Raw genomic sequence first — 16767 nt, 5'->3', positions numbered from 1 at the left:
CGTCCGTCATCCGTCGTCCAACCCTAACCCTAGGCCACTAACATGGACCCCACCATTTGTGGACGCATGATTTCCTTAATCCGGTGCGTTCTTTGTCGCAAACTTATGACTGCATAGGCTGATGGCGCGATGGTGATGAGGATGACGGCGGTGACGATGACTGTATGTCCGGTCCCATCCGTCGACAAACATCATCCGTCGTCCAACCCTAACCATAGGCCACAAACATGGACCCCACCATTGTGGACACATGATTTCCTTAATTCGTTGTGTTCTTCGTCACAAACTTATAATTGCTCCGACTAATGGCTAATTGGTGACAATGACAGTGACGGTGACGATGACTGTGTGCTCCCGTCCCATCCGTTGACAAACATCGTCCGTCATCCGTCGTCCAACCCTAACCCTAGGCCACTAACATGGACCCCACCATTTGTGGACGCATGATTTCCTTAATCCGGTGCGTTCTTTGTCACAAACAAACAACTGTACCGCCCGAAGAAAGAATGGCGATGATGATGATGATGACGACGAAGGTGACGACGACAGTGTGCTCCCGTCCCATCTGTCAACAAACATCATCCGTCATCCGTCATCCAACCCTAACCGTAGGCCACTAACATGGACCCCACCATTTGTGGATGCATGATTTCCTTACTCCATTCCGTTCTTCGTCACAAACAAGCGATTGTACCGGCTGAGGACAGAATGGTGATGATGGTGATGACAACGACGACGGTGACGATGACCATTTGCTCCTGTCCCATCCGTCTACAAACATCATCCGTCATCCGTCATCCGTTGTCCAACCCTAACCCTTGGCCACAAACATGGACCCCACCATTGTGGACACGTGATTTCCTTTATCCATTGCGTTCTTCGTCACAAACAAACTGACTGTCCCAGCCGAGGACATAATGGTGATGATGGTGACGACGACGACGACGACCGTGTGACCCCGTCCCATCTGTAGACAAACATCATCCGTCATCCGTCGTCAACACTAGTCAAAGTGGGCCTCCACCGTCACGGACGACGCGTCATCCGCGTCCGGCAGCTTCAAAAGGGATGTCATCAGATGACGCCATTTCTTCGAACAATTGAACCAGACACGGCAAGTCCCCTTCCTCCTCCTCCCGAGGCGATCGTGGCGGAACCCTAGCCGGCGACGAGCTCGCTCCAATGGCGGACCAGCCGCAGCAGCAGAAGGCGAGCAAGAAGAGGGGCCGCCCGAGGAAGGCCGAAGCCCTCGACCTGCACAACTCCGCCTCTCCCATGGACGAGACCGACCAGCCCGAGCCCAGCGCCTCAATCCCAGGCCGCCGCGGCCGCCCCCGGACCGCCCCCGCCGTCGCCGAAATCGCCCCCTCCCACCGCCCCGGAGGACGCCCCAAGAAGACCCCCCGCCGCCGCGCCGCCGCCCTGCTCAACGGCTCCGCGGCGGAGTCGCCGTCCCCGCCTTCGTCTCCGCTGCCGAGCTCGATCGGCCTCGCCGCGGGCAATGGCGGGGATTGCCTTGATCCGGCGCCGTTCAAGTGGGAGCAGGCCGCCCGGGCTTTGCCGTCCATGGACGCCGTGGTGAAGGTGTTCTGCGTGCACACCGAGCCCAATTTCTCCCTCCCGTGGCAGCGCAAGCGGCAGTACAGCTCCAGCAGTAGTGGGTTTATCGTCTCCGGTCGGCGGGTGCTGACCAACGCCCATTCCGTGGAGCATTACACGCAGGTCAAGCTGAAGAAGCGCGGGTCGGACACCAAGTACCTCGCCACCGTTCTCGCCATTGGCACGGAATGTGATATTGGTGAGCGAATTCTTCATCGAATTGCTCATTTTTTCGCTGTCATTGTTGTAGCCCATCAGTATCGCTTAGAATTGGGCCGAGAAATGTAAGAAACTAGTCTTTTGACCTGAATTCCTTCTTAGGTAGATAGTTTGTTTTCCTTGCGTCTGTTGGGGTGACTCAACCGTATGAGAAAACCTTTTAGAAACTTCAAATAGTTAGCTGATTGGTGATTTTACGTAAATAATATTTTTGGACTGTAGCTGGTCAGATGGACATTGATTGATACATAGGCATTATATATATTATGACACAGTGACCATGTAAATCCAGTCAGTTGTTGCTTCTCATATTGATACTTGAACCTTATTATCAAGCCTCGCCACCGTTCTCGCCTTTGGAACGGAATGTGATATTGGTAAGCGAATTCTTCATCAAATTGCTTATTTTTTCGCTGTCATTTGCAGTAGCCCATCAATGTCGCTTAGAATTGGGCCGAGAAATGTGAGAAACTAGTCTTTTGACCTGAATTCCTTATTAGGTAGATATGAGAAATATTTTCGACTCTTCAAATTCTTAATTGATTGGTGATCATACGTAAGCAATATTTTTTGGCTGTAGCTAGTTAGATGGATATTGATTGGCAAAAGGATCGATAGATAGGCAGATAGATTGCTAGATTTTTTTATATGTATATTCTGACACAGTAGCCATGTAAATCCAATCTGTTGTTGTTTCTCATCTTGATACTTGAACATTTTTATCAGGCCTTTTTTTACATATTGAAAAAATTCAATCCATTTTTTACATATTTATGGACCTTTTTGGTTGCTAGCACTGCTGACTGTAAGCGACGACGAGTTCTGGAATGGAGTTTTGCCTGTGGAATTTGGATCTCTTCCTGCACTACAAGATGCTGTGACAGTTGTTGGGTACCCAATTGGCGGAGACACGATTTCAGTGACGAGTGGCGTTGTCTCACGCATGGAGATATTATCCTACGTTCATGGTTCCACTGAGCTTCTTGGTTTGCAAGTATGAAATTTTATATCTCTTCCTTTGAGCACTCCAATTTGATGTAGGATCATATTTAATTATTTTAATGTTATTACAGATTGATGCAGCGATAAACTCTGGGAATTCAGGGGGCCCTGCATTTAATGATAAGGGAAAATGTGTTGGTATCGCATTTCAGTCACTTAAGCATGAAGATGCGGAGAATATAGGATACGTTATACCAACGCCAGTAATTATGCATTTCATTAATGACTTTGAAAAGTCTGGAGGGTACACAGGTGCTTATAGATGGCTCTATTTTTTAATTTAATACAATTTTTTAATATCATATTATTCTGACTCAGCGCAGGTTTTCCGATTCTCGGTCTTGAATGGCAGAAAATGGAAAATCCGGACCTGCGGAAAGCTATGGGAATGATGGAAAATCAGAAGGGTGTTCGCGTGAGAAGAATTGAGCCCACTGCACCCGAATTTCAATTTTTAAAGCCATCTGATATCATTCTCAGTTTCGATGGGATCGACATTGCCAATGATGGAACAAGTATGGTGTTAATTTACTTAACTCTTGGAAGATTGAAATGTTTTTTTCAATGAATGAATGAATGGTGCTTTGATATTTCTACTAATGATAGGTTCTTTGTGGTAACCTTTCTGGTGGTAGTTTATTATATATTAAATATATGAAATTCTCATGTAATACTTCCCAATGCGAAATTAAAGCACTCAGTTTTGTATTTCACTCAAATACTTCTGTGGTAGCCTTCTTTGGAATAAGCGATTGTAGTTCTATGTACTGTTCATCGTCCTTAATGATGACGAGGGTAGTACGATGATGATGTTTACCATTCTCATCATATTATCATGCCAAGACGACTATGATGACCATCTCCCTCATTGGCATGTGCCGACCACTTGGATGCCACTGGCAGAATCGCCATCATCGTCACAGTGGCAGATGATGACAAGGACATTGAGGATGGAGACACGTATCCCCTTCCTCTGTCTGCCGCCTTGAGCATTGCATCATACTTTTCAGGATGATGATCACCATCATCACTTTTCGATTACAAGTTTCCATCTGTCTGTTTTTATTTTCCACATGTTTATTTGTAGGCGTGTGCTGCATATTATGTGGCACACAGAAGATTTTTTCTTTTTTACCCCTCTATGTTGGAACTGGGCCATTTTGTTTAAATTAACCCGCATTTAAATGGCTTACCTTATTCCCACGTGGGTGGTAATAAGTAACTCCAGTTAAGAGGGCCCTCAGCCCACTTTGGAGGACATGTTACTCATTCCCATGTGGGAATCAGAAAACTAAGGTATGTGGGCCCTTGGCCCATACGTACAAGAATGGTTTTAAACGAGTCCCTTGGGGAGAATCAATGGAGTTTTCTCTTCTGAAACCATATCAAGGGAGGAGGTTGGCGGTGCTGAAGGACGCTGAAATCGCATCAATAGCGACAATGACAACCTCTTCATGAGAAATTAAAAGGATGATGATGAGTCGTCATCATCCTCATCATTCTCCTGCAAGTTTAATAACAGTGATTAAATCATCACCTTAGCGGCAGATGATTGATGAAGACAATGACAATGACTATGACAATGGAGGGACGAATTGGTAGCTTCTCATCTTTATCTCAAAATGACAATGAAGACAAATCATCATCCTCATCTGTATGATGCTGACTGTATTGTTATTGTCATTGGCACCGGTCTGCAATAATGATGAAAATGACGATGATGACTTCTGGATGACAATGAGGACTTTGTCCTGGGTTGGGAAATACTAATTCTTGGTCTAAGAATTTGTTAAGGGAATCTCTTAGACTCTGTGATTATGCTTTGTGTGGACTTTGCAATACAGGTGCTTGTTTATTTTTTTACCATTTGTGGCCCAGAAATTTAAGGCTTATACTTTTCTTCTTAAGGTTTGGAGTATCAATCCTTTTTTTGTCTTATCTTTCTTTCGGCTTCGACTGTCTGCTCATCTTGGTTCTTTCTCCACTTGGTAGTCCCTTTTAGGCATGGGGAGCGAATCGGCTTCAGTTACCTCGTTTCTCAAAAGTACACTGGAGAGAATGCTGTTATCAAAGTGCTTCGTGATTCGAGAGTTCATGAATTCAGTATCAAGCTTTCAGCCAGTCGTAAGCTCATTCCTGCCCATATAAGGGCCCTCCCTCCCTCTTATTACATCATTGCTGGCTTTGTATTCACAGCGGTCTCAGTTCCTTATCTCCGTTCCGAGGTTTGTTCGTTAACACTCTTTTATTTTAGTTTCTTGCTTGTTGTTCTGGGAAATTTTCATTCATTGCTGAATGATTTCCATTTTATGATTTATTTGAATGGAGTCAGAGTCGACCTTCTGGTTTGATTGCAATTGATGGCATGATTTTTTTCTCTCTTCGTCATGTTCAGTAATTAACTCTTAGAGTTAGTTGTTAATAATGTTGAAAATTTTTAATCTCTTGTAGTATGGCAAGGAGTATGAATATGATGCTCCTGTCAAGTTGTTGGACAAGCTTTTGCACTCAATGGCACAGTCTGAAGATGAACAGCTTGTGGTGGTGTCTCAGGTTTTATTTCCTTCTTTTATCTGATACATGAATTGATTTCAACCGTATTTTTTATCATTGGAACTCATTGGATAGGGACTTTTCTAGGTGCTGGTAGCTGATATCAACATTGGTTATGAGGATCTTGTTAATACTCAGGTTAGACTCACAGTTAGTGTTCTTTCACGTTTGGCTGCATTTACTAAAAATCCAGTAGATTTATGAAAGGGCCAAGTTTTTTTATATTATTCTTATGTTTATTTAAGATTGAATGGCCACTGTAACGGATATCATGAGGCATGTGAATCTTTCTTTTGATCTTTAATGTGACCAAGTCTTTTAATTAGTATTGGTGTTCGGACTCAGATTGCCTTCTGAACCCCAATCTTGAAGGATTTCCTAGCCTTTATTCAACTGTCCTTTTCTTTCCCCTTAGGGAAGGGCTAAAACTATTTTAAAGGAATTACAATAAAATCTAAACGCCCAAAATACCCCTGGCAGGGGTTGGGATCGTAACACAAGCCTAATAGGTGCAGCATTTGAATTACTGCATTGAACAATGCCAGGCACGATCCCCAAAATTTCTGAAGTCTGTTGCAGAAAGACGCAGATATTTTTATTTCCCCTTTGACGTAACCAGTGACAATATTGAATTTCTTTATTCAGGTCGTTTCCTTGAATGGTAAACCTGTGAAGAATCTGAAGTGCTTGGCAGCTATGGTAGAAAGTTGCAATGATGAGTTCTTGCAATTTGATTTGGAGTATCAGCAGGTCTTCTTTCGTATTCTTTAGTTTTTCTTTCACGATTAGGAACGATCAATTTTTTTCCTGCCAGATTAAAGATGAAGCTAAAACCGTTCATCTTTTCTTCTATTTAATTTGTGATTTCATAATCATTGCCTCGTGTTGATCTCATTATTTTGTAGAATAGGGGATATTTATGGTTTTTCCTGGTTATTCTCTTGAGGCTCATCTTCAGAGATGAACCTCACTTCATTGCAACCATCATCCGCTTCCTTAAATCACAGCAGGTCATTTTCATAATCCGGATCAATTGATGTGTTCAATGACAAAAAACTGAAAATTCAAAAGTAAATTCCAAAAATGTCTAATCCTCTTATATGGTCTAGGGCTTTCAGTTTTCATGAATGTGCTCATGCAGTCGATAAAAAGTACATATCCGTATTATATGTCTGATTACTTGTGTATCAGATCGTTGTACTGCGGACGAAGACTGCAAAGGAAGCAACTAGAGATATCCTCACCATGCACTGCATACCTTCGGCTATGTCGGAAGATCTTCGAAGTTAATAATAGAGGATGGTATGGCCTAAAAACTCGAGAAGTTGCATCGCTAGGTCACTCTAGAACATATTGCCTGTCTCTGCGCTTTGGTGGGGAACATATGAGAGTGTTGGTGACTCAACAGGAGACTGAAGTGATGCGGTCGAAGCGTGGGGATGTTCTCATTTCCCTTATTTCCTATATCTTTACACCAATATTTAGTTTATCATGCTCTCGAGTGCATGGTGGTGATCGCATTTACCTACATTAGGTTACCTTTGTAACAGATCATGAGGTAGAAACTCTTTATTTTTTGAAATATTTTTTGGTTGAACAGGTTGGGATCTTGAATGTCAAGTACTAACAGAAAATTGAGTGTATCAGGCCTGGGTATTTCTATCTTTAAAGAACAACAGTTGAAATGTGCACTATCTGTGATTAATGGAAAGAGAAAAAAGAAGAGAGAAGAATTTGGAGCAAGAAGGAATAATTTTTATTGCTGAACTGGGCCCCCTTTTATAGAAGAAAAACTTCACTTGTTAGAAAGGGAATATTCCTAAGGAATATTCCCTGTTTCCAACGGTCATATATTTTGAATATATGACTGTTTGAAACAGAGAGGTCCAGCTGCTTTTAAAGCAGCTGGACTCTCCAACGGCTGGGTTTCAGCCGTTGGAGAGTTGGGCCTGACTGTGGTCAGGCCCAACATATATTAGGCCCTACTGGGCCTAATATATGGGCCCTACTGGGCCTACACCAATGGGCCCTTAATGGGCCCTTAGTGGGAAGTTAGGCGGCCCATGTTGGGCCTGAAGTAGTTATTTTTATTAATATCTCCTAGGGTTAGGCTATTACAGAGTACAAGGCCTCGGGCCCATTAGTTAGCTTAAACCCTACTAAGTATTGCGGCTTTGATTGATATGCTCCAAACTAGATTGTGCAGTGGAGCATCAAATCATAGGCGGATCCAAAAATCAAAAACATAAAAAGTAAAAGCAATCACCTTTGGACGATTAAATTTGTGATTCCCTATTTACTTAAGATGACTCTCTTTGAGTTCAAAATTTTTGTCTCTAAATAAATCCCTCTGGTATTCAGAGAGTTGTACCTGCTCTTCTTTCCTCCAATTATAAACCAAGAAACTTTATTTTCTCTCCATTCAATTTCACAAGAAGCATCACTCAAGGAAGAGAGAACAAAAGGGAATACACTTGAAATTACTCACATTTCTATCAAATGAGGGTGCACTTTATTCGTACTATCCTCAACTTTTATTGGGCTGACCTTATTAATTAGCTTTATCACATGTATATTAATTAAACAATAATTAGTTAAATCAAATCAATTGGTTAGGGCACCAGCCTGTGGGATAACAAGCTGTGTCAACTCTCTCATGGAGACTTTATTGTCACGACATTGTGTATATGAAATTGAGTCATTTGTACAAGTCTTTCAAATGGCTCAAGGTATACTTAAGTGAAACCTAAATCAATCATTTTGCTTAGTATTGGTGAACACATCTTATATTTTTTTTACCATGGCGAAGGATTTATGTTACCATGGACAAATATTTTAATTGAGTCAAATTATTATATTGACCTTCATAAACTTGTTGTGGCATCCGAACTAGGACAGCTTGTGATTAGAGGCTCAGAGGTCATAGTATAAACACAAATTTCATCCCAATAGATGGCTTTGGTATGTCAAGGCTAATGAATACTTAACTATGAGATGAATAAATGTTATTGACTTTAGGTATAGTCCTATCTAGGGATTCACCCAAATCAATTCAATGAAGTTGTCTCCCAAAGACTACTCACTACATGTCCTTGAATGTCTCTACACTAGGATGGCTTGGATTAGAGACTCAAAGGTCATAGTATATACACAAATTTCATTCCAGTAGATGGCTTTGGTATGTCAAGTCTAAAGAATAGTTAACTATGAGATGAATCAATCTTATTCACTCTAGGTATAATACCATTGAGGGATTCACACAAATCAATTCAATGAATTCATCTGCAAAGACCGGTCACTTTATGTCCTTGAATGTCCCTATACTAATGGGTGTGCAGTCAACCAAACTCATCATATGAGTGGGACTAGACAGCGATATTATTTTAAACATATTTTGATGTCTTTTTCGAGGATCCCTCAAATAAAAGTATTTAGAATATATCTTCAAAGACTAGGGATCACTGTAGTATGACCTCATCATATATTAATTTATCATTGAATGTATTCGTGGACTTCATTTATAAGCATCACATGTGCATTATAACAAATATAGTGTACCAACCAATATTAAACAATATGTTGAAATTTGATATTGGCTTGGAGGTCACATATATATCAAAGAACATATAACCAAATAAATTTAAAGTAATGCTCATAGTGTGAAAGAAGAGAAAACACTTGCATATATTCTACTACAAACATCTTCAACTTGAAACATGAATATATACATATTCATGGGGTTGAATTTTTTAACATTAATGTCTTCATTTTAAGACACTCATCAACATGATGAATATGTTCCTAATTATTATTTATTTTTACTAGTCAGTCTTTTACCCCTTCTATTTCCTCACTTTATACAAACAAGATAACTTATGTATTTTATTTTGTCTTTCTTCACGTGTAGATACTTTCAAACATATTTGCACAAAATCTAAAACCTATTGAAATATTTTATATTTACATAAATATGTGTTATAAAAAAATGGCATAACTCATTATCTTTTTATTGAGTAGATAATATATTTAACTGATTTAGATATGTAATCTGTCCTAAAGATAGAGAAACTAGATCTACAGTATCTCATAAGACCTTATATCACTGATTTTTTTTCATACTCAGTGTGTACGAGATAATGGCATACATGCTCACAGAGCAGGAATGACAATCTTGCCAATGATAGACAACTCAATTGATGTTACTTGTGGATATGGTGTTCATAAAGTATCAAGCCAAATTTAGAGGATCATTTAAATGTGTTGGGATTTAACTTTGTTTCTTATTTTTTGAATTCTAATATTTATAATTTAAGAACTAATTAATTTTTATTTTAAGCACTAACTTTAATTTAGAAGAAATCCGGTGATTATTTAATTCAAAATAATTCTAAATATGTCATAAAGTCTTATAGGAATTCATAATTTAAAATTCTAACTGGTTCTAATTAAAATACCTTAACCAGTGCTTAGGAAGCACTGGTGGACACTTGATAGCGATGGTGTGATTGCTGTTGAGCAGGTGGATGAAATTCATCCCCTGATTGCAACATAGATGGTGGCAGATATGTTGGGCTCTCAAGGCCCTGATATGGATGACTAAATCAAAATATTCCGCAGCGGAAGGCTTGAACAGAAATCGAACAACATCAATAAAAGCATAAAACAAAGTACCCTTGCATGGATCACATCTATGATTTCTTGTATCCCAGAGTGAGATGAGTCGACCTGCTCAAGTGTGCAGCCTCTAGACGTATCCATGCGATCCTCACCACGTCAAATCTCCTCCTTCTTGTTGATGAGCCCCGTTCTTTCTCCATCATTGTCGTTACGTCGTCCCGATCACATCGGGGATGGAGAAGGGGTGTGGGGAGAAGGGAGAAAAAGGGTAAAGGCCCCTGAACAATTCTGGCTTGGGTGGATTTCGTTCAGGGCCTTTCCCTATTTATACTAAGTGGGTATTTTTCATAAAAATTCCCAAAACTTAAGTATATCTTCCAACATCCAAAAGACCATTTGCGTGTGACCCTCTAGGCCAATGTATCAGTCTAGTTAATGACTCCAGCGGCCCAATAACCTTTACTGGCATTTAAAATTAATTAACTATATCAATAAATAGATTAATTAATATCAAATCAATTTAACCCAACCGATAGGTCGTCTCCAACACGTGGGGTGCCAAGCTAAACCTCATGCTCTAGAAGATACAAAGGAGTGTGTATCGACTCACTCATAGAACCTGTTCATCATCGGTTATCGTGTATGTATAATACCTTATCCACTTGACACTCCTTGGACAACTTAAGGTATGGTCAACTATCAAACCCTAATCGGTCATCCGAGTTAGTACTTATGCATTCAGAAATCATAGAAGAACTCTTTTTCGATATTTCACTGCCTTGGACAAGGACTTCATCGCATCGTCTTCCTTGAGATATGAACTCTAATAACGAGGGTGAACGATCCCATATTGACCACTCAATCGTCTCGTGAACTTCTTGATGTACCCGAACTAAGACCTTTAAGAATCCCTTGATTAGAGACTTCTCTCGTTGGCCATAGTCAAAGTACAACTGTCCGTCCATAAGACGTCTTTGGTGTCTGAGGTCTAAGGACCACTTACACAACCGTGACGTGAATCGATCTGACTGACACTTTGGTATAATACCATTCAGGGATTCATACAGATCAATTCAGTGAACTCTTTCCACTAAAGAGCACCCACTATCTATCCTTAGTGTCTCCACACTAATGGCTATGGGAACGGTCACACTAGTCATCTGAGTGACGCTAGAAAGTGCTATTCTATCTGAATACTTCAATGTCCTTCTTGCGTATCCTTTGAATGTGAATGTTTAGAACACATGCTTAAAGACTAGTGATCTGTGTATTACAATCTCATCATAATTTACCAAGTCCAATAATGTATTCATGGACTTCATTATAAACATCACAAGTGCACCATAATGAATATGTTTATTAATGAACATGGAACGAGTTGTAGAATGTGTGATTGGTTTGCCGCCCACATATATTTTCATCATGATGCCCATTGTTGAGGAGCAGAGGTGGGGGGGGGGCAAGTGCTGTGGGTTTACGATCGCTAGTGGTAGTAGAGATGAGGCCGATACATGCCAATAAATAACATATTTTGGTGGAGGTATGTAGGATGTGAAAACCTGGAGCATCCACGATGATAACCTAGGAAAATGACAAACACATGAGTCGGTAAAAGAAGATCATGTTAACCTCATCATCTTGATCACACTAACCTAGACGAGCTTTTTCTTCACGTATCTTGATTTGAACGTCACTCCTCCAATCATTTGCTCTTGGAATGCAATTATGGACACAAATCAGATTTTGAAGGAGTAAATCACTCTGCTAATTCTAGTGGGGACCAAAATCCAAAGGATTTTCAATTCTATTTATATATCCAAGATGGTGGATGATCAATAAGGTAAAAATAAAACTACCCTCAAAACTCCTACATCGTTAAATATCATAGTTGGAATTTGGAACAATCTGAGCCATCTGATTTGCTTTCTCTCTTCAAACTTTTGTGCCAGATTACAAAATCCTAGGAGGATTTGGAAAATTAAAAAAATTATTCAAAATATTTAAATAAATTCAAAAATTATATATTCTGATTTATGATTTTTTCTTAACTTTTGTGTCACAAAATTCCATAAAAATACCATGAATCCATAAAAAATAGAATTTCATCCTAAAATATAATAAACCCCTAACAATATTTAAATTAATGTATATGAATATTTATGAGCTGTAAAATTATTTTATTTGTGACATTAATTTCAGAAAATTATCTTAGAATACCATAAATCAAGTATAATCAAGAGTTAACCCTACAAGTGCACCAGATCGTTTTAAGCTTAATAAAATCAACTGTGACAGTTTAAATGAAAATCACCACATAAAATATGTGAAATGACTACTAAAAGAATGACGATATAATTTTTTCAATAACCTTGACATTAGAAAATAAAACATCTGGTTATGACCAAATACTATGTTAGTCTTTTAGAGAATATGATAAGCCATTATTTTGTAGTATACTATGATGAAAAAGTCTCTTCTTGTCTAATTAATACAACCATTATGATTAAAGGATTGTCATGTTTTGAAGTCAACTTTTTTATTCAAACCTAAATTCAATTATTATGACTAAATTAAATTTTCCAAATAAATATGTCAATGAAATTTACCTGGTGATTAGGACGAGGAGTTTTTGGATAGTGTTATGATCCAAAGGCTTCTCTCTTATCCATATTACCGTATCCCCAGAGTCAATAATTTTACTTGAGGAACTATTGAATGTAATAAATTAGATTTACTAATATGAGAAATAACGTTATTTAAGAGTAAAATGGCTTCAAACCTAAATGGGTGTAAAATGCTGTATCACTCATTAAATCCAACACATTAATAAATGCCCAAACGAGTCTCAGACCATGGTGAAAAATGTGGATACAGAAAAAAAATAATTTTTTATTTATTGGGATGTAGGGCACATAAGAATCAATTATGTTTTCATTAACAAAAGATCAATTATTTGTTGCAAGGATGGATGATTATGCCTTAACTTGGTGTAAATCAGACGGTCATAAGGAAGATGAGTTTTTCCTCATATAGTTTTATCCCTAAGTTAATTCTTTTCTGAGTTGCTAAAGCTAATAACTGATAAAATAAAATATAAATGTAGTTATTAAAATATGCTTCTACTTTACAACTTTAGAAACTCAAGATATAAAGTCAAATTTATAGTATGTGATATAAACAGCTTACCCACTTGCTATAATTTGGTGTATCCAAATTTATAAATGGAAGGGGGTGAAGAAGAGGGAGACCATAATCATATACACATTCAAGCTATACCTCAATTCTGCTCTAGGTTTTCTGCTTCTCTTTCCCCCATTCTGTAAACAAGCATAATATATTGAGCATATGCCTTCTCGTGTTGTCATAACAGTTCTCCAACCCACAAACTTTATGGCATAGGCTAACTGGAGTGCACAAGCCTTCTCATTCTGGGACATCAACATAATCATTTAACTCATCTCCTTACCACTTCATCTTGTAACATTGGTTTTCGCCCAACACGAATTTCAAAGCTTCACATAACCTTCAATTGATAAAGTAAAATTGGTTCTCCATCTTCTTGTGATCAATTATCATACTGGTCACTGAATACAGATGATATATGCTAACATTATTTTAATCAGGGATTAGCTATAATCATTCTAAAAATATAAAAACATTTCTTTATTTTGAGAATACTAAAATGTAAAGTAGTTCATAATTTATTTTACATTATAATTAATTGTAACTGGGGTATAATAAAAAAATAAAAAGGAAAAAAAACAAAGCGGGGATATTTGGCTGGTAGTGTCTATGTTCCACAAAGTGGGCACTTTTTGAATTGTTGACCTTCCCTCTTACTAGCTCTTTAGTGGAAAGGTTCAGGGGTGGATGGCGACTTGTTTTTTTCTCTGTACAGTCATCCATCCTGATCCGAGGATGAAAAACATGAAAAAAGCGCGGAGCTTTCTGTTCCTTGAGCCAGTGATTGATTATATTTACAACTATATATTCTTTCATCCATTGTCCCTCGAGCATTTTTGTTTGGTGGGGGGGGGGTCAGGTAAGTTGCCCCTCATTGGTGATCTGTCTAAACTCAATCCTACAACCCAATTTAAATCTTCTATAGCTATACATTATGTGTGATAATAGGACATCTGTAATGTAAGCCTGATTTTATCTTTAAAATAGGTATTTTATCTGATTTTCAAGCATAAAATATTAGTAAATTTATTTGTTATGTATTTCATCAAAATTTATGGTAAAATTTATAATAAAAATTTAATCATTGCTCCAAAAGTAGAGAAATTTGCAAAAAATTAAAAAATTTGGATTTTATTTAAAAGATTTTGTGCCTACGGTCCAGTCCAAGGAGGCAGATTTATTGTAAACATTTGCAAAACCATGGCTCCTGTCAGTTGTGTATGATAGCTTGTAGGATGGATATTTGATGTAATCTTAGGGGCCTTTGAATTGATCAATATAAAGAAGAATTTACCATTTTTTGAAACCTGGTAAACATAAAACAGTTGCAGATGTTTTATCAAGATCACCTTTTATGGGAACAGTTAATATTCTCACCACCTCTCAGGTCAGATTCCTAGATTCTGCAAATCCCAGCGTTATGCCTCTAACAGGGCAACAAAATCCCAGTGTTTTGGATTTAAGGAGGCAACCAAATGCCACTGTTTTGGCTTTTAAGAGGCATCCAAATGCTACCGTACTGCACTTTTTTAGAGGCAACTGGATCTCAGCGTTCTAATGTTCACAAGGCCACCAGATCGCAGTGTTATGTTCTCAACGTGACAAAAGAATCCCAGTGTTCTGCTGTTTTCTATTAAAATTATTTTCAGTATTAGACCAAGCCTATCAGCCCCTAAAATGATATGAAAAACTGCCCTACCCTATGGTTTTGATAATGCTAAATTGGGTATAATCAATGTGAACTAATTGTGTTGTTAGTGTTTAGACCTATGCAACAATGTTTAAATTTTTCCCTCTTTATAAAAAGTATACAATGAGAAATAGGTCTATCAACAAGGAGACAGTTATACAAAAAATCATCATTTATATTTTAATTAAATGTGTAATATAAAATAAACAAATAATTACTTATAATATTTTTTAAAAGATAATAATAATTTATGGGTTCAAAATTTTGTTCAGAAAACGTAAGAGCTACAATTTATTCCCAAACCCAAGATCAAAACAAAAGTAATATGCAGAAATGAACTGGATTAGATTAAAAATTGAATGAGATCTGTTCAAAAATTTAAAAAGAAAATGAGAAAGTGAAATTGAAGCATAAAACGAAAGAATTTTTTGAGAAAATTTGCAAGAGTTAGGCTAGATAGGGGATTGATTGTTGGAAAAATAAATTCCAAATACACAGAGAGAAAGTAGGGAATTTTTCTAGGGGGAATTTAGACAAAATTGGTGGAAATTGAATTTTCGGTCATTCTGAAATATATCTATGAGTATTAAATAGTAATGAAGATAAGGAAAATCATAAAGCAATATTAATGCAGTTAAATTTTTGATCCTGAACAGAGTGAATGACGTTTAATCCTAAAACAATCTCCAAGGGCATATACATGTTGACTTTTAGTGGGATTTGAAGACATTCAATGAGGAAATCAATACGCTATGATGGAAGTTAGAATTTGAATGCAAGATGCTAGAGAAATTTTGCTGAAGCAATTACCAAGTCCTCCAACTTTGGGGCGAGCATCCTCTCAAATTTCTCTCTCCCGTGGCATTTCTCAATTAATCCACTTATAGGGATAGATAGAGGACAAAACATGAGACAACCCTCAAAGTTTGAAATCAATTAGACAGTTGAATCTCCTGATATTGCATTTTAAAATTGGCATATGCTCTATTACTAGATGATATATATATCTCTCCTCCACACATTGTCAACTGGATTTAGATCTGTGACGTGATTGGGCATCTTCGTTCTTCTATATTTCTCCACCAATCAACCATCTGCTGCCACATATGTTGCATGCTCCAAAAGCACATTAATGAAAATTTTTTTTTAAGCACCACACGGCACTAAATCAGGCCATGCATACTACCTTAAAAACAGAGAATGGATAAAAAATTACAGCCTTTATGGCACTGATTTCAGCACCATAAAGATGCACAGTTTCAGCGAATGAAGCAACACCACGTCACTTATTGAATTCCAATTCACATTGCGTCTCGTGTTGCATTTAATGCGAGAAAATAGTGAGAGTATTGTTTCGGTCCCCCTATGCAAGTGCCAGTCGCATTCATTGCAAAATTTATATTTGGCCACCTAAGAATAAGTCATAATAGTATTCATTATTCAGTATTTAAATATGCAGTGTGCCTCATGGAACAACAAAAATGAACCCACGATTAAATCATTTAGATAATTATTACATCACAATCGTGATGCATATGTAGTCTTCTTCTATTGATTGGCTGCACCAATTATTGACCAATTACCAGTCACAAAGAATTTTTTTGATAAGCCAAAAACAGTACCTCAGGGGGGTCCTCCCTGGTGATCACTCCCAGGGGTATCATATATTCAAAGAAAGAGAACAATACATATGTAACCCTCCAATTGCATATCACAAAAAATTATTTAACTTTGTAACCATTGTATTTTTTTAACAAACAGTTAATCTAGGTACTAGCATATAAATCAATCCAGCAATTACAGCAGGGATATATTTTTGGTACAAATTTTCCCTTAACCATTTTTACTGTATCTCAACACCCTTAACAATGCAACACATGATGGGGCCAAACTGGACAAACACT

At 38.0% G+C, this 16767-nt stretch overlaps 1 protein-coding gene across 1 annotated transcript; it reads left to right on the top strand.

Moving 5' to 3' along the window:
• The first annotated feature begins 1100 nt into the window (after positions 1-1100).
• Positions 1101-7007, top strand: LOC144703077 (protease Do-like 9). The gene is made up of 9 exons (XM_078575163.1): positions 1101-1798; positions 2613-2812; positions 2892-3072; positions 3144-3335; positions 4813-5045; positions 5272-5373; positions 5461-5511; positions 6019-6123; positions 6565-7007. The coding sequence occupies exons 1-9, from the start codon at positions 1183-1185 to the stop codon at positions 6661-6663; spliced, it is 1779 nt and encodes a 592-aa protein (XP_078431289.1). The 5' UTR covers positions 1101-1182; the 3' UTR covers positions 6664-7007.
• Positions 7008-16767: the final 9760 nt, after the last annotated feature.

Source organism: Wolffia australiana, chromosome 1 (assembly GCF_029677425.1).
Source record: "Wolffia australiana isolate 7733 chromosome 1, ASM2967742v1".
Taxonomy (NCBI): Eukaryota; Viridiplantae; Streptophyta; class Magnoliopsida; order Alismatales; family Araceae; genus Wolffia; species Wolffia australiana.
Note: the sequence above shows the minus strand (reverse complement) of the source record. Positions and strands in the feature narration are given on the sequence as shown.